The sequence below is a fragment of the Rhipicephalus microplus genome, chromosome X, assembly GCF_043290135.1.
Source record: "Rhipicephalus microplus isolate Deutch F79 chromosome X, USDA_Rmic, whole genome shotgun sequence".
Taxonomy (NCBI): Eukaryota; Metazoa; Arthropoda; class Arachnida; order Ixodida; family Ixodidae; genus Rhipicephalus; species Rhipicephalus microplus.
Window position 1 is genome coordinate 113,396,643 of NC_134710.1, and position 23,274 is coordinate 113,419,916.

At 42.3% G+C, this 23,274-nt stretch overlaps 1 protein-coding gene across 3 annotated transcripts in view; it reads left to right on the forward strand.

The window, feature by feature from the left end:
• Positions 1–3,399: 3,399 nt before the first annotated feature.
• The window catches only part of Sac1 (phosphatidylinositol-3-phosphatase SAC1), a 65,781-nt gene continuing 45,906 nt past the window's right edge, over positions 3,400–23,274 (forward strand). For 2 of the 3 annotated variants that reach the window (XM_037427543.2, XM_075877436.1), the window contains exons 1-2: positions 3,400–3,550; positions 20,137–20,231. In XM_037427543.2, coding sequence (XP_037283440.1) covers positions 3,507–3,550; positions 20,137–20,231 — 139 coding nt within the window. In that variant the 5' untranslated portion in view covers positions 3,400–3,506. Of the gene's footprint in view, positions 3,551–3,964; positions 4,108–20,136; positions 20,232–23,274 lie in introns of those variants that run through there. The other variant, XM_075877437.1, reaches the window with a different exon arrangement.

Below are 23,274 nucleotides of genomic sequence, written 5' to 3' on the forward strand. Positions count from 1 at the left end.
TCTTTGAAAAACTTGGTGATTACTAGTATCAAGTTGCTAATGCTAGGTGTAGGCTTATTATCACTATGGGCTCAATTTGTCGGCATTGATTGGGATTCTCCCACTGTAGGAATTACTGATAGGCATGCTGCTAATGATATGCTAGAAACATATGATTTGATGCAGGTAGTCAGTGAACCAACAAGAATACAAGGTCAATCCTGAGCATTACTACTTCTCTTATTCCTATCGCAAGATACTTTTCGTTGCAGAATTAATTTGTAAGAAGGGATTTCTTTTCACAGGCAGGTAGGTCACAGCATCACTAGGTATTAATGGATCGTGCTGACAAGAAAACCAAAACGTTCAATTTTATGATTTCAATAATGTGGATGACACTTCATTCTCGACCACTTGGAAATAGCCTTCTGTACTCCGCCTGGCACAAACAATGTAGATGCATTGTGGAAGTATTTTATGGCAGTCGTGGAAAAATGTTTATCATTTTTCGATCCAACGAAGCTGAAACACTTGTGGAAATATATATCCACTTGAAATGGCAACTACGACATGCCAGGTGAAAGATCCTAAGCAATCCTGAGATCATTGCCAATATTAGTACAATTGTTCAGGCAGAATTAAAAGCATCTAAAAAGCATTTCCTATCTGAAACATTGAAAGAGTGTAAAAAAAGTTTACCCCAAAAGTTTTGGAGATACTATTCGTCAGGCTCCAATTCAAATATATAGGCAGTGTTACTGTAAAGAAAAATAGTGTAATGATTCGATCTTTGGTGCGCAAGAATGTAATTATTTTAACTCGGTATTTACCTGAAATGTAATTGATTCACCTCCTTTTTTATGGGGAACAAACAAAATATGATGAGCCTATAGGTAATTATTTTTCAAGAGGGTATTTTGTCTTCGTTGTGAAAATTGGGCTCTAAGAAGTCAGCAGGTCCCGAAATGTTGCCGAATAAATTCTTCAGACGACACACCAGTGAAGGAATTTCGCAATATTTGTTCCGAATATTTAGTGTATCACTGCAGGAAGGAAAGATCTCAATGAACTGGCTGGTTTCCAGTGTATTGCCCGTATTAAAACCTGGAGACAAACTCAATGTTGCTAATTACTGCCCAATCTGTGTCTTATGCACCACGTGTAAAATATTAGAGTATATCATTACTAAACAATTCGTGCTGTGTATACCGAATATCATGAACTCTTTTACAAACATCAACATGGCTTTCACAAACGCCTGTGAACTGTAACCCAGCTTTTTGAAACAGTATACACATTTGCATCTGCACTTTTATTCTAGACAGCGAACACACATGATCACGATAGATTTGTCAAAGGCATTTGACACCCTTTGTCATAGCAAAACTAAAAGTAAAAATGCACGAGCATGGTGTTGTTGTGGAGATTGTCAAATGAGTCATTACCTATTTGTATAACAAGGCACAATTTGTAGAAATCACTAGAGCGTGGTCACATTGCCTGTTGCGTCCGGAGTACCACAGAGATCGATGTTGGTTCCAATTTTATTCCTGTTGTGTATCAATGATATTGCAAAAGCTGTGCACTCTTCGTTAAAGTGAGATTGTTCTCGGATGACTGTGCATTATATATACTCATGTAAAAAGCATTGCTGACCAGGTCTCTGTCAATGATGCTTTGTGTTTTATTGACAAGTGGTGTGAGAAATGAGATATGAAAATTAATTTCGACAAGACTACACGCATTACGGTATCAAAAAAAAAGCTCCATTCACATAGATGTTTAAAATAAAAAAATGAAGAAGTTAAGTGAATAGTCAAGTCAAATATCTCTGCGTTGCAATCACTGTGAATCTGACCTGGAACAAGCGTATTGAAAATGTTTGTGGTTTGGCTGATCGTCAACCAGGTCTCCTGCGGCGGAAGCTATGAGATGCTTTGCTTGAGACAAAGCTGATGGCTTACAAAACAGTAGTATGCCCAACCTTAGAATCTGTCAGCATTCTATGGGATCCAGGCAGTCAAAAGCGTGTTGATGAACTAGGAAGGATCTAGTGAATGGCAGCCAGGTTTATTTATTCATGCTACCACAGGACGCAATTGACCGTATTACTTCACCGACCTAACCTTCAGAAGCTGCTTACATGCAGACAAATTGCATGCTTAAAGTTTCTCTACCAACTCCATAACAAAACAATAAACATAGGTCCAACTTTGTACTTGTACCCCTCAGCCCGAGTGTCGCCGTGTATCAATCATCCATATGTCCATATGCTATTTTACCCTAAGCCACGAGAATGGATGCGTTTAAGTTTTCCTTTCTGCCTCGTACAAATAATGAGTGGAACAAGCTTAATGCCTGTGTGTTTGTTGATTGAGAGTCCGCTGAAGTTTTTCAGTATTGTTTGGAACTGATTTGTACCTAACATTGTGTTTAATACCGTATATTGTGTTTCCCACCTTTGTAACAGGCCGTGAAGGCTTATAGTATTGTCAGTAAATGAATAAATAAATGAGTAAATAAAACAATAAAAAAAAGGTGTCATGTGGCACCAACTTGTATAATTATGAGACAGAACGTATCATCGTGGCTGTATAAAACTTCACAATGTTAAAAAAAAACTTAACATCATTAACTGACCCTTTGTTATTGTTTCTCTGAGCAACTTCAGCCCCATTCCGTTATTGTCGTAATGTTTCTGCAATGAAATGACAATTGACACATCTGGAATCAAAGGGTTTTGTGCGAGATGAGTTATGATTAGGAACTGCTCATGGATGGACTGATTGTGCTAAATGTTAGTACATGTCTAATTTTAAAGCATCACGAATTAAATTGCATGCTTTTTTTTGAGTGAAGTAGATGGACAAGGTTATTGAAAATTCTTAGACAAAAATGATCTTTGCACCAACGAATAACTCGTATGAAGACTCGCGATAGGTCTGGGGTGCTATTCTGGACATTGTCTAATTCCCCCATATTGTCAAATTTTGCAATGGCGGCATTTTAAGCCAATCAGAGAGGTCGTAGCAGCTCATTTGGCCAATTAGCATCGATCAATGGCAGAATCTGACAACATGGTGGAATTCAGAATCATAGAGAATCATTCCTTCCTCCATGCCCTGTAAGGTCACGGGGAAGCTACGTGGCGTTGTCTCACATTTATCTGTATTTTACACCATTGAGTGTTGTTTATAAATTTTTCATTACTTCGAGAGCTTGAGCGCGTATAAAATATCTCAGAAACAATTGACGAAGAAAGTAATAATGAGAGTTTATTTATTTAACTTTATATTAGCCACCAAGCCATTGTGCCTGACGATAGTTATAGCGCGAGAACAAAACGACGACACAGAGACAAGAAGGACACGAAGGACACTTATTTCTTGTCTCTGTGTCGTCATTCTGTTCTCGCGCTATAACTATTGTCATGTCATACCAACTAGTCCAAGCTGCCACACTTCTACGTTGTGTCTGGCCGCGTCTGAAGAAGCGACTTTTCCGCTTTGCAACCATGTGCCACCGTCATGGCGGCGGCCACGGATGGGGTAGTGTACGATACCCTTAACTTGTAAGTTATTTAATTTTACAGCCTTCTTCTTGCCTCGTGTGTGTAGCTACCAGATCAGGGAGTATGCGCAAAGCGATGTTATGTTGTTTTCAGTATTGATGTTGCAGCACTAGTTGCCACAATATGCTGTGGTACTAGACACTTGCCGTATTACGCTGCGATATTAGCTGAACGAAAGACGTAAATTTTAGATGGATCGTTTTGTTCCGTTTTTATTTTTCCAAATATATACTTACGCTTCGTTTTTTTCTCGCTTGCTGGCTGTCGTGGCGCTGTAACGCTGCTGAAGTAGTTCCGTCACGTTTGACTCGGCGAACTGGGTGGCTACCGAACATTTATCATTATCATTTTTTTTTTTTTTTTGCTGAGTGATAGTCAGCTGAATACCTGCAAAGTAGCGCAGTGCGGAATTCGCGTTACGTATTGCGATTGTCATGTCGATATTACTACGCATTTGTGACCGTTCTGTTTGGGCCAGTTGAGGTGAATTTAGATAAACGAAACAGAAATCACTTCTTTGTAGCCACGATGTCTGAGGTGTACGAAGAATGCGCTTTGTGAGTATTATTGCTATTGTTGGGGGAAGAAGCACGCAAACGTACTTTACACAGTGTGAATGTGAATTGTTTTATATTGCGATTATTTCTTCGCGCGCGCTCAGCCCCAGGTGGTACTTGTCACTGCAATTATATTTGCTAGTGTAAGAACAAACTGGTGTTTCTGTAGCTGTGAGTATTGCTCAGTCAACTGTTTTCAAATATGGTACCATTTTCCGAAGCGCGGCGGGTGTTTCACTGTTCACCGTCGCCGCTAAGTTTTTTTTTTTTTCTCCGCATGAGCATTGTGCTCAGTACTGCAGGTGTTCTAGAGTTTGTGGCTTAGTAACTACTTTGGCCCGAATGAATAAATGTCTTTATATATCACATTTCAACTTAAACCACACTGATTTTAATGCGCACTCATCTTGTGTAAACTCGTCCTCGGCGAGAAACAGAAAGATTGTTTGAATTATCTGAAGGGGAAAATGAATTTGGCATTAGATTGGCATCTCTGCTTGATTCAGCTATACCTTGGCATGGTGGCATCTACCTGAAACTTGAAGTTGGCTGTTTGAACAATATTATCAAATTACTATGCCAAGCAAGACGCATAAGAAAACGAAGGAAAAAGCGTCTGCTTAAAAGGAAATTCTCTGCAAAAACTGTGTCTACATACAGAAGAAAGTGTGAAAAACCTGTGGAAATGTGTGAGAGCAGGCACAAAAAAAAAGGGGGGGGGGCGAGGGCGAGAGATAGCATGTGCTCTAATAAATGACGCAAGCTATGCTGAGATCACATGAAGTCCTTGGTGCTCCAGCTCAAGCCGTGCTCACACCTATTTTTCACGCTGCTTTCGGATGTAACCTTCAGCAGATTTTTCAACACCATTAGGTGTATCACAGCATTGCATACACTTCCAATCTGGCAGGCTCATTTGGTTCTACTGGCTTCCTTTGCCAAAGCACATTAAGAACAATGCAAACAAGCTGTTCTTGCAAGATCGGATGATCCTACGTACAGTACCGTCATGGATCCATCAGCAAAGCTGCACACTTGCTGCTTTCATTCCTCAGAACTGTTATACTTATGGCACATGGCACAAAAAGTGACATTCAGTGAAGCCATTAAGTTGCTGAATGGCTTTTGCCACACGTAAAAATTTATTGGCATTTCGCTTAGTGATGTCTATAACAGTAACTTATGAAATGAATGCTTTTATGGTAATAATGAAACATAAACATGCATTTTAACAATCTGCATTCAGAAACAGGAAAATGTAGAAGTGAGTAAACTATGGCACTATTAGCTTGAGTTTTTACCTCTCTTACAACATTGCAACTGGCCACAGGAACTCCGACCATTGCATGTTGAATCCGAAGCCTAGAATCCGTTTTGGCGCCTGTCATGTTGAAGCCGTTGCAATTATTAAGTGAATTTTGGTATAGTGCAACTGGGAAATAATATGCTATGTATTGAACATTTTGTATAAAATATTTTTGACATGATAGATGCTGTTTCGAACCTTTTATGTTCACTTTACTGAGCAAGCCTTGACATAGAGAGTTTGCATTTTTTTAATTGAACTAGTTCTAGTTAGAGCATTAGATCATGAATGACAATAAGGCAGATGTCATTTTATTTGCTCATGTGGCACCATGCTAATGGCATTAAATTTCAAATCATTAAGAAGCTAATGCCATTTTCTGTGCCTGTGTGTCATGGGTGTCTTTGCTCAAATATGCATGCACAACTTCTAGCATTTCGTGTGAATCCCATAACAGATCAGAGTTAGGTAGAAGTGTCACGGCTGCTTGGCCGTGTTACTTTAAAAAAAAGATAACATCTTCTACGCATTCACATCATTTCACCACGAAGCAGCCGTACTATATACAAATGTATTCCATCTCACCATCCCAGTCGAGTGCAGTGAATAGCTATGGGTTGTGTCAGTCCATTAGAGAACCAGCTGTATTCTTGAGGAAAAAGGAGGGCTATCTACATGTGTGTTATTCATCCTTCCATGAAGATTCCAATTAGTTGGTGTAGTGTCACTGGTGCACAATCTTCTAGATGCTTGGTGTGACCCACTGCATGGAGTTCAAGTATGATTTGCTGCAATGGTTTCTGAATCTACTGTGTGGTCAGCTTAGTTGGCATTGTCTGCATGTCTGGAGAACCTTTTGGCAAGACAGAGTGCTAGCTGTGACTGATTGAAACTCGCAGGCTGAGAGGCTTCTATCATACGGAAACCCGATTTTCTGTTTGGCATTGCTTGCTGCTTCTAGCTCATTTCTACATCGTTGTCAGTGTTAGCATGCACTTTTGTGCGGTCTATGTCGAGAACTGTATCAATTTTGCCGAGCAGCAGCTCAACCGGGCCATCTATGTCTACACATGTAGTGATGTGAAACCACCATTCCTGAAAAACGGTTTATTATTGTTGGTAGCTTGTCAGCCCTTGCACACTTACTTGAGCATGAAGAGCCTTTTTAGCGGGATAGTGTCCGTAACCTAACCACTAGCAAAGTATTCCTATCAAATCATCTGGTTTGACATTTCTGTTAACTGTCCACCTTGGTGAAACAGTGGCTATGGTGCTCGGCTGCTTACCCAAAGGTTGTAGGTTCGATCCCGGCGGTGGCGGTCACATTTCGATGAAGGCGAAATGGTAGAGGCCTATGTAGTGTGTGGTGTCAGTGCACATTAGAGAACACCAGATAGTCAAGTTTTCCATAGCCCTCTGCTACGGCATCTATCATCATATGTAGGTGTTGGGACATAAAACTCCAGTTATTATTATTATTATTATTATTATTATTATTATTATTATTATTATTATTATTATTACATTTTTGTTAAAGTGTGAAATAACAAGCTTTCTTTATAAAAAGAGCACGGGTGCCTTGTCGCATTTTATTTCAGCAAACTAAAAGCCATGCTTCACAGTCTACAATTGACCCTACAATTCTCAGTTGATCAAATGTGTGGTTGTCTCATCTAATGCTGGGCATATAGACACCTAGGAATATAAAGTTTGCAGTACATTCCATATCTCATATCATATTAGGCTTACAGAAATATGTCACAGGTGGCACCTATGCCACCTGTGACATATGCCCGATGACAAAGAATTGACAAAGAATTGGACTATTTTCAGATGCGTGTCTGTAATTTGAAAACAGAGTAGGACACCCACTAAAAAAAATACCTAGTCAAGATTATATCCATCAATTCGTCTACAATGTATCACTTCAAGTAGACAACTGTGATGAATTGTTAACTGTACTGATTTGAATGCAGGCCTGTTATACAGACACTTTCGATAGCAATCAAGCCTAATATTGATCTACAGAGGAACCTTGGATTTCTCTATGAGAATGTTAATTCTTAATATTATATCTGCACTGTGATTTTTATTACATGTTAGGCAGATTTGCAAAGTGCTTTGCACCTGGTTATTTGTCCCTGGTGTGCTATAAGTCACCCAGTCTGATTTAGGTCATTGGACCATCTAGCAGCAATCGCTGTCATTTGTAGCCAAGCTACCCATGTGAAACCATTATACAATTCTCTTTGAGCCACATTGCATGCATCACACAGAAATGAGAACTTGCACCTTATCCGTTATCTAATTTTATAGATTGAAGTTAATTTTATGGTTACTACCTGTCACACACTTCGGGTGAGGCCCCGCCGATCCAACATCGACGTGCGGCAGACTCGCAGGCTTCCACTTTACGCTTCGGCCTGCGACGCCTGAAAGGCCTCGAAGTGGCACATTTCGAATTTATTTGCGGGTTGGTCGACCCGTGCGGGGTTGCACGTGTGGTGATGTGTGGGCCTGACCGACGCACTCATAGAGCAGACACGGAGTTTGATTACACATAAACAAGCATTTAATTGAAACAAGGGCAAATGCATGAGTTAACAAAAATAGCAGAGGAGGAGAACTGATACGCGCGATAGAAAGAACAGCTATATAACAAAATATGCGAAAAACAATACAAAAGATACAGACTAAAGACAAATATGCGGAATATTACTAAAGTAACAACAAGATGGAAATCAAAGGAGAGGGATACAAGAAAATAATTACAGAATGATCAGGGTAGCGCTTTTGAGTTTTTATGTGCGTCGCAGCGCACACAACTACACAGATTAAAAAAAAAGGCTGGTTAAAACAATTTAACAGTTTAAAAAAAAGTCACAATAAAAAGTTCCATACGGACCAGGCCAGCTCTTGGTGCACGTAGGGGAGTTGACGGGTGCCGCTGAAGGTCTCGCCGGGGTAGACGACGAGGGTGCCCGGAATTGCAGCCGTCTCAATACGTTGCACGGGTCACTTCATGCTCGCCGCCTACGCGAGACTCGCGACACCGACGACCGCACTTGTTGCTGGCTGTACGTCAACTGCTCTTCCGATGCAGTTCAAACCTCCTCAGGGGCGTACACGTGCTCCCGTCTCATCTGGGAGTAATTTTCCTTGTTTAGATCGCCGGTGCCCCTTCCGGTACCGGTGCAGGGAAGACGAGCCGGCGCCACGCTGGGTCGTTATAGTCGCCGGATGTCGTCCCCCAACACAAAAGCGCCCTTCCTTGGTAGGTGGGGCCCGCGGATGCTCCGAAAATTGGAGTCGTTTGTGACATAGCCCCCTTCTTAAGAATATTACTGCGTAATGTTCAAGAAAATCACAAACGCTCAATGTTCGAGAGCCTGCCGTGTTCCGGTTGTCCACTAATGCGTTTTCTTTTCCGCGCGCACCATTTCCCTGACGTGGACGACATCGCAGAGAACACCTGACACATTACACTTCACGGTCATCATACGATGAATGTCATAACCCGTGCACCACGACACGGACACACACATGAAATATGAAATAACACACACTGCTAGAATCGAGGGAGCTGTATTCGAGGCACCCCTTCTGGCGATCATGACACGGGTCACAAGATAATCACTACACATAATTCTTCCAAATCCACAAGAAGAAAAACAATTACCGAGCAATTCGAAGTCAAAGTGATACAGAAAGGTTTCAGACAAAATTAAGAAGGTACGAAGCATCCATGTATGCAAAAAAATTTTTAGAAATGTGGCCTTATGGCATGAATAAAACAGAAACCAAACAAAGCGAATGTTAAAGGCCTCTATGCGCGACGCGATCATCCGCGTTTCATTGAACCCAAGTACACGCACGCCTCTTCATCGCCGACTCGGCTCATGCAATCTGCGCCTACATTTTCTGAACCCTTTATGTGCTTCACAATTGAATGACAACGATGAATATTATTTCAGACAACATCTCATTAGCCTTGAAGGTTACGTTTACGTTTCTATGTACATATACATAACTTTTATCCGCGCTCGAGGTGGTCGCGCTCTTGGGGGAGCCGTTCGAAGCAACCAGGGCAGACAAAAGAGTGTACGGCCGCCACACGGACGCCTGTTTCTCGTTAGTCTACCCTGTGGCAGCAAGCCATCGTCGACACCGCATTCTACGGAAATAGGCCTTGCAACCACGTCGCGTCGTTTAGGCATAATGCGCTCCCTCCCCGTGCATTCCGCTGTTCGAACACAAGAATGGAGTGGTGGGGGTCGGCTCCTCCGAGCAGCAGGTACAATCGCCTGCCTCAACCCCCTACCCTTCGGGCGGTTTGGGGCATGGGGACGTGCTCACCTCACGAATGTCACCATGCGCAAACGAATCTTTCGTTGCTTTGTGTCACGTTTGGGGCCTCTCATTTGCTTGGGTTTTCTTACAGCCTTGGCTGCTTTCTGTACCTTTCGGCGTGTTTTTCGTTTGGCACATTTCCTTGTGCACTTTTTTGGAGCATCTGCTTCCATCAAATCTTGAGCATAACTACTCTTGTTGGTCTGAATTGATACACTGTGAACACAGCCGGGATTATTTCTTCTTGAATCAATGCTATCCTCACTTGAGGACAGCTTAACCGGCTCCTGAACAATGCAAATGGATTCCTCAGGGCTGCGCCGCTCGCACCTGAAAGAACTATCTACAATTGCACCGTCCAGTCCACAATGCACTTCAGCACATGGCTTTGACCCAATGTAATTACAGGGGTTCTCGCCTCCCGATCTGGTAGTACTGCGGACTTCAGTGTCAGCCGCCATAGAGACGAACATACATGGTGGCTGTGGCGAGTCACCAGCAGAGGGTTTTTCTGTACCATTCGAACCCTGCCGGCACAGCTCCTTGTCGCCATGTCTCCAGCTTTCATTGGCCACTTGGGCCACAAAAGCGCTTTCTACAGCTAACACATTAGGTTCAGGAATGAACCTACTGTCCGCCTCCCAAGTACTACCGGCCTGCCCGGCCTTCGCCGGCTCTACACATTCGGGCTCTTTGCATCTTTTATGCATTACATCAAAAGCCTCAAACTCGCGCCGCCTGCTTTGAATCTTCAGGCGCAGTTTTTCAACGTACTCATGGTACGACTGTGCCAACTTGTTCGGGGCATGGACGGTCGCGCTATTAGAAATTTCAAAGCCTGAGCAGGGGTCCGCCTGCGTAGCACACAGTCTCAAGCGCTCTTTTTCCTTCTGAATTCTAAGCCTTGAATTTTCTCGCTCCTGTTCCATAAAAAATTCCAGATGTTGCCTGTACCTAATGCGTTCGGCATCGCGCTCCTCTTTAAATCTATTTCGTTCTTTTTCGACGAAATTATATAACTCCTTGCCTCCAAAGCCAAAGGCTTTGCCCTGTTCAATTAGCTTCTCAAACTCCGTGTCGTTCATTGCTATAAACAGTTGTCAATCAACCAAGCAATAAAAGGACGTCTACATACAGCACGCTCAGAGTTACGTCAGTCTCCCAGACACCACCACGTGGTCGGCCAGTCCTGTCTCGCGGACGCCAGATAATGTCACACACTTCGGGTGAGGCCCCGCCGATCCAACATCGACGTGCGGCAGACTCGCAGGCTTCCACTTTACGCTTCGGCCTGCGACGCCTGAAAGGCCTCGAAGTGGCACATTTCGAATTTATTTGCGGGTTGGTCGACCCGTGCAGGGTTGCACGTGTGGTGATGTGTGGGCCTGACCAACGGGCTCATAGAGCAGACACGGCATTTGATTACACATAAACAAGCATTTAATTGAAACAAGTGCAAATGCATGAGTTAACAAAAATAGCAGAGGAGGAGAACTGATACGTGCGATAGAAAGAACAGCTATATAACAAAATATGCAAAAAAACAATACAAAAGATACAGACTAAAGACAAATATGCGGAATATTACTAAAGTAACAACAAGGTGGAAATCAAAGGAGAGGGATACAAGAAAATAATTACAGAATGATCAGGGTAGCGCTTTTGAGTTTCTATGTGCGTCGCAGCGCACACAACTACACAGATTAAAAAAAAAGGCTGGTTAAAACAATTTAACAGTTTAAAAAAAGTCACAATAAAAAGTTCCATACGGACCAGGCCAGCTCTTGGTGCACGTAGGGGAGTTGACGGGTGCCGCTGAAGGTCTCGCCGGGGTAGACGACGAGGGTGCCCGGAATTGCAGCCGTCTCAATACGTTGCACGGGTCACTTCATGCTCGCCGCCTACGCGAGACTCGCGACACCGACGACCGCACTTGTTGCTGGCTGTACGTCAACTGCTCTTCCGATGCAGTTCAAACCTCCTCAGGGGCGTACACGTGCTCCCGTCTCATCTGGGAGTAATTTTCCTTGTTTAGATCGCCGGTGCCCCTTCCGGTACCGGTGCAGGGAAGACGAGCCGGCGCCACGCTGGGTCGTTATAGTCGCCAGATGTCGTCCCCCAACACAAAAGCGCCCTTCCTTGGTAGGTGGGGCCCGCGGATGCTCCGAAAATTGGAGTCGTTTGTGACACTACCATTATGCAATATATGGTGCATTGTTGGCTAAAATTCCTGTACATTAAAATTTGGTTAAATTGAAAGAGCTAGCCTGGAACATAAAAGACTCAGTTTAAAAAAAATTCATGGCATTTCACTTTTTGGATGTGGGTGTGAACAGTATGGGTGCTATTCCCGTTTCATTCATTGTGCGTAAAATTTTTTACAGGTCCTTTGATTATGCACAAGCTTTGCAGTTATTCAGCCTAGAATGTTCTTTGGGAGTCTCCTGTAGGTTCTAGTCTGCCCCTGTTGCCAGCATTGTTCAGCTCATGCAGGACGACAACCTCGGGGGTGGTTGACTGATGCTTGGCCTGCTGCATATACATTATTACTTCATCCATCTTGCTTGGAACACAGTCTTTCGATTGCCAGACAAAACTGGTACATCCAATGTGTGCCCAGAGCCCATTGCAACTGCCAGAGGAGGTCAACTCTGCATATCTCTTCCATATCTTTTCCATGGCCATACTAGAGGGGAAAGGTGTGGGTGCAAGCGTTGAATATTTCCTGTAGTCCTGCTATGCTTCTTCCTTCGTGATGCACTACCTCCATCATGCAGCAAGTACTGAAAATTCTGTGTGGGGATTGGGTACCTACTGACACTGAGAATTGAGTATTACCTTAGAAATTGATATTGAAATGGACATTTCAATTAGCTGCATGGTAGCAAGAAAAAAGTGGCAACCTGGCAGATTTGGAAGAGCGGGTATGCAACTAACTTGCATGAAAAATGATGCCCCAGTGTCTGATGTCTCAGCTTCTGCCAGCTGACAGCTAGTAGGGTGGTAAAAAAATAATTGCCAAATGACTGAAGTCCTTTTGCTTTCTGCCATTTGATAGCTGGCAGTGTGGTGGCAAAAGCGATGGCATAATTACTTAGTCTCATCATGTATCAGCTTAATTATTAAGTCTCAGCTTCCGACAGCTGGCAGTGTGCTAAATATTCGTGACTTAGTGACTGATGGCTTAGTGTCTTGGCTTCTAGCACCTGACGGCTTGCAATGTTCTAAATAATGATGGCCCACTTATTTGATACTACGTGACAGCTGGCAGCTCATTGGCAGCGTCCAGTGTGGTAAGGAGGAGCACTCTCTGAATAAAGGTGGAGCTGTTTTTACCTTTCCAGTGCACAGACGTGCACTGTGTGCATAACTGCCAAACTTGGAAACCTACAGAACTGAAATGGCAGTTCAGGAATTATTTAAGGAAAATGTTGCTGTAAACGCAATGGGGAGCAACTGTTTAATAAAACATATTAGCAGTTAATATAGTTAAGGAGGCAGTTAGGCAGACAACTGGTGGTCTATAGGTGATTTTACTGAACCACCACCTTGGGCGATTCAGTAAATGTTTTCTTATTTTTGTATCTGGTGTTGTGAATTGATAGTGCCATTAAACATCAAATGCATTAACCCAACGGTTTTCATGGGCATGCATCTACTGTAGCACTATTTAAAAATTCAAAACAGCAAGGTTAACAGCCCAATATCACATCACCAAAACCCATCTGTAAAGTAGTCTAGAGTGTGTGATTAAGTGTAGATAGAAAGGAAGGGTATGGGGACAGCATCACTGTAAGTGAAGTGGTGAAACTAGCGAATTCACATGCATAAGGTGGTGTCAGCTAGCACAAGACAAAAATAACTGGATGTTGTGGGGGACAGATATTTATCCTTTAGTTGATGTAATTATGCTTCCGAGTATGATAATAACCTCAATGGCATTGTCATTTTATACTGGCTCAAGTTTAGTGAAATTAGGTGGAATTTCCATTAAGCAGCCATAGTGACATAAGTTCAATTTATTTGAAGTATAGCCAGTGCAGATAGACTAAATGCAGATTGATATTCGATTAAGTGGGTGGACTGAATACTGTTATGGTTAAATTAATTTTGAAAAACATTGTCATCAGTGCAATTAAAGCTTTATAATAAATTTACTGTAACTGAAAGCTGGGCCACACAGAGCATTGATAGTTGTTGACATTTGAAGTAACAATGATTGAGAGGTACAGCCTTGGTATGTGTGAGGCTTTACTCTTTCATCATCATCATCATCATTTATTTTTCCTTAAGGGCCCCTGACGGGGTATTACATAGGGGGGGGGGGGGGGTCGAATAAGGATACACAAAGGCAATTCCAGACCAAGAACATAAAGTTGGTTAAAATTCAAGAATTAGAATTACTGGGCAATAATAAAAACAACTCGTTATACAACTAATAGCATGATTAAAAAAATGACAGAAAGGCAACTGGCTATACAGAAATTACGACGGTGTGGTTGTAAAATGAGTTTCTAGTAAGGTTTTAAACTTCACAGTATTTCGTTTCGTTGGCTATTGCATTTGGAAGCCGATTCCAATCCTCAATTGTTAACGGGAGGAAAGATTGGTTAAAAGCGTTGGTTGAACCTTTTAAATTTTGGACACTCAAAGAATTGAAGAGACGGCACGAAGTTTGAATTGGTGGGAGAAGCAGGGAGTCATGTAAGTAAGAATAATTGAAATACAGTTTGTGAAATAAACAAAGGCGTGCTATTTTTCGTCTAAGATCCAGAGAGGTGAGAGACAGTGATGATTTTATAGTAGTAAACTTGTGTGGAAATTGTATTCGGAGGTTAGAAAACGAGCCGCGCGATTTTGAATGGTTTCAAGGGCGTCTACTAAATAAGATTGGTGTGGATTCCAAATTGAAGAGGCTTACTCGAGTTTACTACAGACGTAAGTTTCGTAGGCGAGTTTACGAACTGAGGCCTGTGAGCAGGACAGGGATCTTCTGATGAAACCTAATGTTTTGGATGCATCGGCAGTAAGCTGTGCGATATGGTCAGTCCATGTTAGTTTGGTGTTGATGAGAACACCCAGTTATCGCTATGATTCTGCTAGAGCGAGATGGTTAGACTGCAGGGACTAAGTAAAATTTAGGTTTTAACGCTTATGGGAAACTTGCATAGATTTACACTTGGAAATATTAAGTTGCATCATCCATAAAGAATGTCAATTTTCAATTACACTTAAATTATTTAGGAGGGCAAGTTGATCAAAGCCATCACATATACGGCAGTAAACGACACAATCTTCGGCAAAGAGATGTATCGAAGATGTAACACTTGAGGAAAGGTCATTAATAAAAATTAGAGGAGAGGGCCAAGGACTGAACCTTGAGGTACGCCAGATATTACATTTGTAGTCGAGGAAGGGTGACCTCCGATGACTGTGTATTGGGATCGATTAGTGAGGAAGGCTTGTATCCATGACAGTATGAGCGGGTCTAGATTAAGGGAGGAAAGTTTAAGCATAAGTCTTTGACTAGGAACGCGATCGTACGCCTTAGAAAAATCGAGAAAGATGACATCTGTTTGAAATGAAGAGTCGAGGTTTAAGTGGAGGTCCGTTATAAACTCAAAAAGTTGTGTTTCAGAGGAAAAACCTGAGCGAAAGCCATGCTGATATTTAAAAAAGAAGGAGTTGTTTTCAAGATGGGTTACCATATTAGAGTATATTATGTGCTTAAGCAGCTTACAAGGTATAGAAGTTAAAGAAATCGGACGATAATTTGAAGGAACGGACCGATTACCCGCTTTAAATATTGGAGATATGCTGCCTAGCTTCCAGTCATGCGGAAGTGTACTGTCTTTTATCGTTTGGTAAATATCATTTCTGATATTTTGCTGGAACACGTTAGCATACCTTTAAGTATTTTAGCTGTGATTTTATCTGGTCCCGAGGCACAAGATATTTTTTGTTTTTCTATTAGTTTAGCGATGCCCAAGGCAGTAATGCTAATCGGAAGCATTTGGGAGAAATGTTGGAAGAGTAAATCGGGGCTATCAAAGTTACTTTCATGGGTGAAAACGAACAGAAAAAATGTATTCATGATGTCAGACCGTTGGTCTTGCGGTACCTCCGAACCATCGGAATTTCTCAAAGAAATTGTATGTGTGTGGTTGTGTTTCAAGGTTAGGAGATTCCAGAATTTACGGGGGTTAACGCGTAAAACGCTTAACATGTCATGGTGATAAAACTTTTCTTTAGAGCGTCGCAGAATACGCGTGTAATCATGAAGAGACTTGAAATATTTAGACCACTTTGCTGTAGTGGTGCGGCATTTTGCCTCTCGAAAGAGACGTTTCTTCCTTTGCGAAAGTCTTTTTAAGGCATTAGAATACCACGGTTGACTGGAATTGCCACGAATACGAATGAGGGGAACATACTTTTCAATTAGCTCTTGAATTTTATGTTTGTAAAGTAGTCAATTTTGTTCAACTGTCCTCTGGAGGGCGGAAACCTTAAAAAAGCTGTAGAAGTTTTCAACATAGGTGTTGATGCAAGTGAAGGTAGCTTTTTTGTAATCTCGAATATATTTTATCGAAGGTAATCGACGAAGAATCGGAATGCGCATGTCGAACAGAACAGTTTTGTGGTCGCTTAGCCCATTTATGCACGATAACGATTGAATGAGATCAGGCTTCGAAGATAGAACCAAATCAAGAATATTACCACCACGTGTCGGTATATTGACCGCTTGGGTGAAATTGAACATTAGTACGAAATCCAGAAAAACTTTGGAATGACGGGATAGTGCGGACAGGTTATTCCAGTCGATGTCGGGAAAATTGAAGTCGCCACATATGAAGTAATTGGCACGAGGAAAGCGACAGTAAATATCAAGCATGACGGAATGAATGTCATAAATAAACGAGATATCGGAGTCGGGGGCTTGATAACACACTATAGGTATGTTTACACAAGAAGGAAAGGATATATTTATGCAAAGAATTTCATGATTAGTGTCAATTTTAACATGGAAGGAAGGCAAAGCACTTTTGTCAAAGATTAGGACACCACCACCCCTACGCCTGGTCCGGTCAAGTCTGTACACGTGGTATGATGTGTTATCCTGTAGTAGTTCTTCGTCATTAATCGAAGAAGTTAGCCATGTTTCAGTTAGTATCGCAAAGTCGATGGCATTATCCTCCAAGATGGCCTCAAAAGCTGCCCTCTTGGGAAGATAGCTTCTGAAGTTCGCAAGTAAAACTGATGCGGAATCGTAAGTAGGGCTGCGGTCTTTGGGTACAGGTAAGGGTGCTCTGGCGGGAATCTTGGAAGCCAGCCGTGGCTGCTATGGTTTCTGTTCGATCACGGAATCGGATACCGCTTCATAGATATATTTTTTATCTCCTATGCTTAGTTTATTAAAACATATTTTGAAATCAGCTTTTGTTTGTTCGCCAAACTCGTAAAGTTTACTGCCGGCAAGGCGTACACATGCAGAGTAGTCTTCCCGGATCGCGAAATCCGTGCCTTTCAGTTTAGGACCAGCAGAGAGAATTTTGGATTTGTCTTTAAAACGGCCTAGCTTGGCGATAATTGGGCGGTACTTACCTTCCTGGTAGCGGCCTATTCTATGGGCTCTTTCAATGGCTGTAGGAGCGATAGATACTTTGAGCTTCTCGGAACAGAAAGAAACTACGCTTGTTACCGACTGGGGCCAGGTTTCGTTCTTAATGTCCGGTATTCCAAAAAAAAAAAAAAAAAAGCAAATTATATCGTCTAAAGCGGTTTTCGGAATTGTCACATTTGTCGGCTATAGCTTTGATTTCACATGATAGTTCCTGAACGATTGCGGTGGCTTTGGTACCGGTACTGCCATCAGGAGATGGGGAAGTACCGATTATCTTGTCTAAAGTGTCAACACGACAGGCAATACTGGGAAGAGGGGAAGTTCTGGACTGGGATAAAACAGCTTTGTGGATGCTGTTTAGCCCCCTACATTAATACATTAATACAGCTACATAACTTCCAGAATTGCAACATTATTTGCAGCATCATAACATGAAAAGTCACCATTCTGTCTGCTATCATGGTCAAGTTTGAAGTTCTTGCTTGTATCATATATTTCTCATTCGTGCCATTGTCATCAAATAAAATTTCCTAGTCATGTAGAGTAAAAATTCTTTAAATATCATGTTTACATAAGCCATTAACCGCTTCAGCCTATTTAATCTTCACAGAAGTGTTGCGCTTTCGTGCTCTGCTTCTACTTGAAGCAAACATGGCTGCCAGGAATGGAACCCATGTCGTCAGGCCCTGCAGCGGAAGGCTGTAGTCACAACTCCTATCAGTTCATACAAAAAAAACATATGCATGAGAACACACATGCATATACACATGGGCACACACACGCACACACAAGGAGGGTACCAGAATCTTGGAAGAATGCGAACATAATCCTTCAGAAAGGGGTCATCAAGGCACCAAGAATTACAGGCCAGTCTGCTTACTGTTCGTTGTCTGCAAGCTATTCACAAAAATAATAGCTAATAGAATTAAGAAGACATTAGAGTTCACTCAACCAAAGGATCAAGCAGGATTTCGTATAGGCTACTCAACAATTGACCATATTCATACTATCAATCAGCTGACAGAGAAATGTGCAGAATACAACCAACCCTTATACATAGCCTTCATAGATTTTGAGAAGGCATTTGATTAGGTCGAGATATCAGCAGTCATTCAGGCACTGCAGAATCAGGGCATCGACAAAGCTTTTATAAACATACTGGAGGAAATTTACAGCTGATTCAGCCACCATAACCCTCCATAAAAAAAGTGATAGAATCTCATTAAAGAAGGGTGTAAGGCAGGGAGACACAGTCTCTCCAATACTATTCACCGCGTTGTAACAGAAGGTTTTCAGGGGCATCTTAGTTACCTGCAATTCACTGATGACATCGTATTGATGAGTAACTCAGGGGACGAATTACAGCTCATGATTACTGAACTGGACACTGAAAGCAGAAGAGTAGGTTTGAAAATTAATATGCACAAAATAAAAGCAATGTGCAACAGTCTTGGCAGAAAATAGCACTTTGCGATAGGTGGAGAGATGCTGGAAGTTGTACATGAATATGTCTATTTAGAACAGGTAGTAACCGCGGAGCCGAACCGTGAGAGTGAAATAACTAGGAGATTGAGGATGGTGTGGATCGAATTCGGCAAGCATTCTCAAATCGCGAATGGTAATCTGCCACTAACCCTCAAGAAAAAAGTATATAATAGCTGCATCTTGCCAGTACTGACCTACGGAGCAGAAACATGGAGGCTGACAAAGAGGGTTCAGCTTAAATCGAAGATACGCAAGGAGCAATGGAAAGGAACATGATAGGTGTTAACTAAGAGACAAAAAGAGAGCAGGGTGGGCCGGGGAACAAACCGGGGTTAAGGATATCATAATTGAAATCAAAAAGAAGTAATGGACATGGACCAGGCACGTAGCACATAGGCAGGATAACCGCTGGTCATTGAGGGTAACTGGCTGGATTCCCAGAGAAGGAAAACATGTAACATGGACACAGAAATGAGGTAGGCAGATGAGATTAAGAAGTTTTCAGGGGTAGCGTGGGAGCGGAAAGCATAGGACCGGGTCCATTGGCAGAACATGGGAGAGGCCTTTGCTTTTTAGTGGGCTTAGTTAGGCTGATGTAAATATGCAGGTCGGTGAAAATATGCATCGCGTTTTGGCCACCAGTCACTACAATTTAAAATTTACGAAGCACTAAACTGACATTTACTATGAACTAATAAACCATCTATCTATAGAGAGATGTGCTAAGGTAAACTTAGAAAATTTTCTCCCAGTTTATTCACATTGAGTGCTTTTTTTAGTGTCCTTTGAAAGAATATGTCACAAATCAATGCCATAGTGCAGAACAGCTAACCTACATGTCATGTCTTTTTTCCCCCTTTCACTTGCGTGTTAATCATTGGTGATGGCACATACTGTAAGAATTCAGCTATTATTGTGATGCTTTCATGTGGCCAAACTTGCAGAAACTCATCCACAGGTCAGGCAATCGAATCCCGGCTGCGGGGGCTGCACTTTTGATGGAGGTGAAAATGCTTTAGGCCCTTGAGCTCAGATTTCGGTGCACGTTAAAGAACCCCAGGTGGTCAAAATTTCTGGAGCCCTTCACTGCGGCGTCTCTCATAGTCATATGGTGGTTTTGGGACTTTAAACTCCACATATAAATAAATCAAATCAAATCAAACTTGCAGAAACTGTATCTTTCTAATGTGAATACTCTATGTATGTTAACTTTCATCTGCTGTACGGAAACTAATGTATGTTGCAATATTTTTCTTTCTTTTTTTAGGTATAGCACGCCTGAAAGGTACATCATTGAGCCAGCAAATTCGTCAGATAAGAGCCTTGTTATTGACAGGGTGTCCCGGGAGATCTCCCTGTCAGGTAAGCCTGTGTATGCATGTTTGCATGCTTCCATCCATACGCATGAACTGAAACGCAGGCTTTCTGTACTTATGGGCCATAATCTGCCTTGTTGCAGACTGCTCATGTATTTTGAGCTTATGTATTCGAAGAAAGAAATGGCCGATATGAATATGAATATTCAATGTGTGGATGGCTAGCTGGCAGTGGTACATGCTCACTGTCAGCAAATTTGCCTGCGTAGATGCAGAGCACACACATGAAGACAAGCTTGCTCACTGCCATAAAGTGTACAGTTGATATTGGAGAGCACGATGATGGACTATATTTTATATGAATTCTGTCCCTCTTTAGTGTCTGTTTAAATTTGCTTGCACATCACTGCTGTATGACACATGTCATAATTGGTGCCGGGCTTATGCATCAAGTTCGAATTTTCGCCGTCGCACCGCGGCGCACGCCCCCCATAGCTCGCTTCTTCCGATGCAAGCACGCGCGTAGGGCGAAAGTTTGGCAATCGCAGCCTCTTTGTGACGCGTAATAAAAAATTTCAGGACCCCGGGCGCAGTGGTCTAGTGGCTAAGGTGCACGGCTGCTGACCCGCAGGTTGCGGGATCAAATCCCGGCTGCGGCGACTGCATTTCCGATGGAGGTGGAAATTTCGTAGACCCGTGTGCTCAGATTCAGGTGCACGAATTTCGAACCCCAGGTGATTGAAATTTCTGGAGTCCTCCACTACGGCGTTTCTCGTAAGCATATGATGGTTTTGGGACGTTAAACCCCACATATCAATCAATCAAACAAAAATTGCAGGACTTGTGTGCTGTATAAAAGCAAAAAGTCATTGACTGATGCAATTGGGCTATTGCCTCTTTTATTCTAACACATACATAGTACTGCGAGGAGATGCACATCGCCACAAGACCGTTCACTGATGCCATACGTTATGTTTTGCTATGCACTGGTAATTTTCTCTTGGGGATGGTTTTTAGCAAAAAAGACAAACAAAATAAACACGAGCGCTGATAACTCACTTCGCGTGTTGTACTGTGGCTGTTTCTTTCTCTCTTTTTGTTTTCTTTCTTTTTTTTTTTGCTACAAACCATCTAGAGCTCGTGTCTATTCTGTCTACGTTTTTCGCTCTGCAAACTGTCCCTGATTACCGATTCGCTACAATCTTTATTTTCTTTATCTGTGTAGTCGTGTATTTTTGGAAAAAAAAAACGTAATTTGTGTTAGCAGGATCGAGCAGTGACCTATTTTCATTATGCAATTGTTGTATGCATGTTTTAAACCTGAAATTACATTTTTTTATATGGAGATCAAATAGTTCTGCCAGTATTTTTGTGTATCATTGGTATCTGGAGGTGCCCCTCCTTACAAAGAAAAAATGAAGAATTTTCCGAAAACTCCTTTCATTTAATGCTCGCGAGTCCGGTTCTCATACAACAGCTCAAGGCTGTCCAGAAGGCCCACGATGCGGCGGTGAGGCTGGGCCTCCCCGTCCCTACGTGGGAGCGGCTCGCGATCCTACCCCTATAAAATGGGGATGGAATCCTTCAGGACTCCAATAAAAGGTTTTCATCCATCATCCATCCATCCATTGGTATCTGGCATTTACTTTTCCACTTCAACACAAGACGAAGGAGGAAGATATTAGGTGACCTTAATAAGGTGTTCTAGGTACAACTGGGCTAAACACCTTGTAGTGCATAAGGTTCTTGACATTATGTATAGAATTGAGGTGAACATAGTAACTTCTTTAGTTTAGCTGCTGGATTAGCCAGAAAACAGTGTGATGCACCAGAGCCACAGTCGGGATGGTGGAGGGGGGGGGCAGACAAAATCCCTTGAGGATACATGACACTTTATTTACAAAGACGTGAGTCAAAGCCTTGATTTCTAGTATTTTCACTTCTTGCAAAAAGAAAGCATGTGACTTCCTTCAAATTGCGGCAGCACACGAAATATTAGCACTTGGAATTCTTCAAGGTGCGCCAAAACCTTGCTACACAAACTTCTAGCTGCCGCCTCCATGTAAATGCGGCCTGAAAAAAAAAAAACAAGAAGAAAAGAAAAGAAAACTGCTACAAAAAGAGGGGGGGGGGGGGGGGGGACAGGTGAAGTTCCTTTACGTGAACTTTAATATATCCACATGAACCTTCAGCTGACCAGAAAAAATAAAAAACAAGCAAACAAAAAGTGGTTCTTTCATGTTATGCACAGGAAAAATATTCAGAAGAGTTAGCCTGTATACCATAACAGCTCCGCTGTAAGAATATTGTTCGAAGTACGAGAGACCAGCCAAGTTTTCTAGCACGATAGCATATACTAGCATTTATGATGTTTGAGCCACAGAGCTATGCTGTAAGGTAGCTGCCACAGTACTTTCGTATTCGCGTGGAAATGATTAAAAAAAGCATACCTGCACGTTGTAGTATTTCATGACAACTTGGAAAACACTATTTGGCAAGCTTGCATGCAACCTAGATGAAATATTCTGCGCTAACAGCCTCTGTTGCCCAAATTGGCTTTTAAACGACCACTAAAGTTGCATGCAAAAGGAAGGAGTAACTTTTTAATAACATACCTGAACTTCTTTGCAGCTGTAGCAAGGTGATGGCCGTTCACTGCGTGCATTTAACGCGTCTCAAATAGGTAACAGCGTGCCAACACGGGCAATGTTGTCACTGCAATGACTGAAATCGCACGCTGCGCCAGGCAGACCAGCACCACTCAACTCATGGGGAAAGATCGCCATCTCCCAGCGCCTTCAGGAAGCCACAAAATTACACTTCTCCGCTGGGCGATGCATTGAATGGGATGGACATAGCAACTGCGTGCTGCCGTCTAATGTCGGAGGCCATGGCAGAACATTGTTCAGTGGCCATTGTTGCTGCTGCAGTTCCCACTGCTTTTGCTTATGCTGCTAACAGTGTCAGAGGCTGCACAGTAAAGACTGGCAACATTGGACACAGCAACACTGACATGAGAAAGACCACTTTCGGGCGGGTGATTTCAAGTGCGCTAACGTGATTTTATTTCAAAATAAAATAAGCTCTTT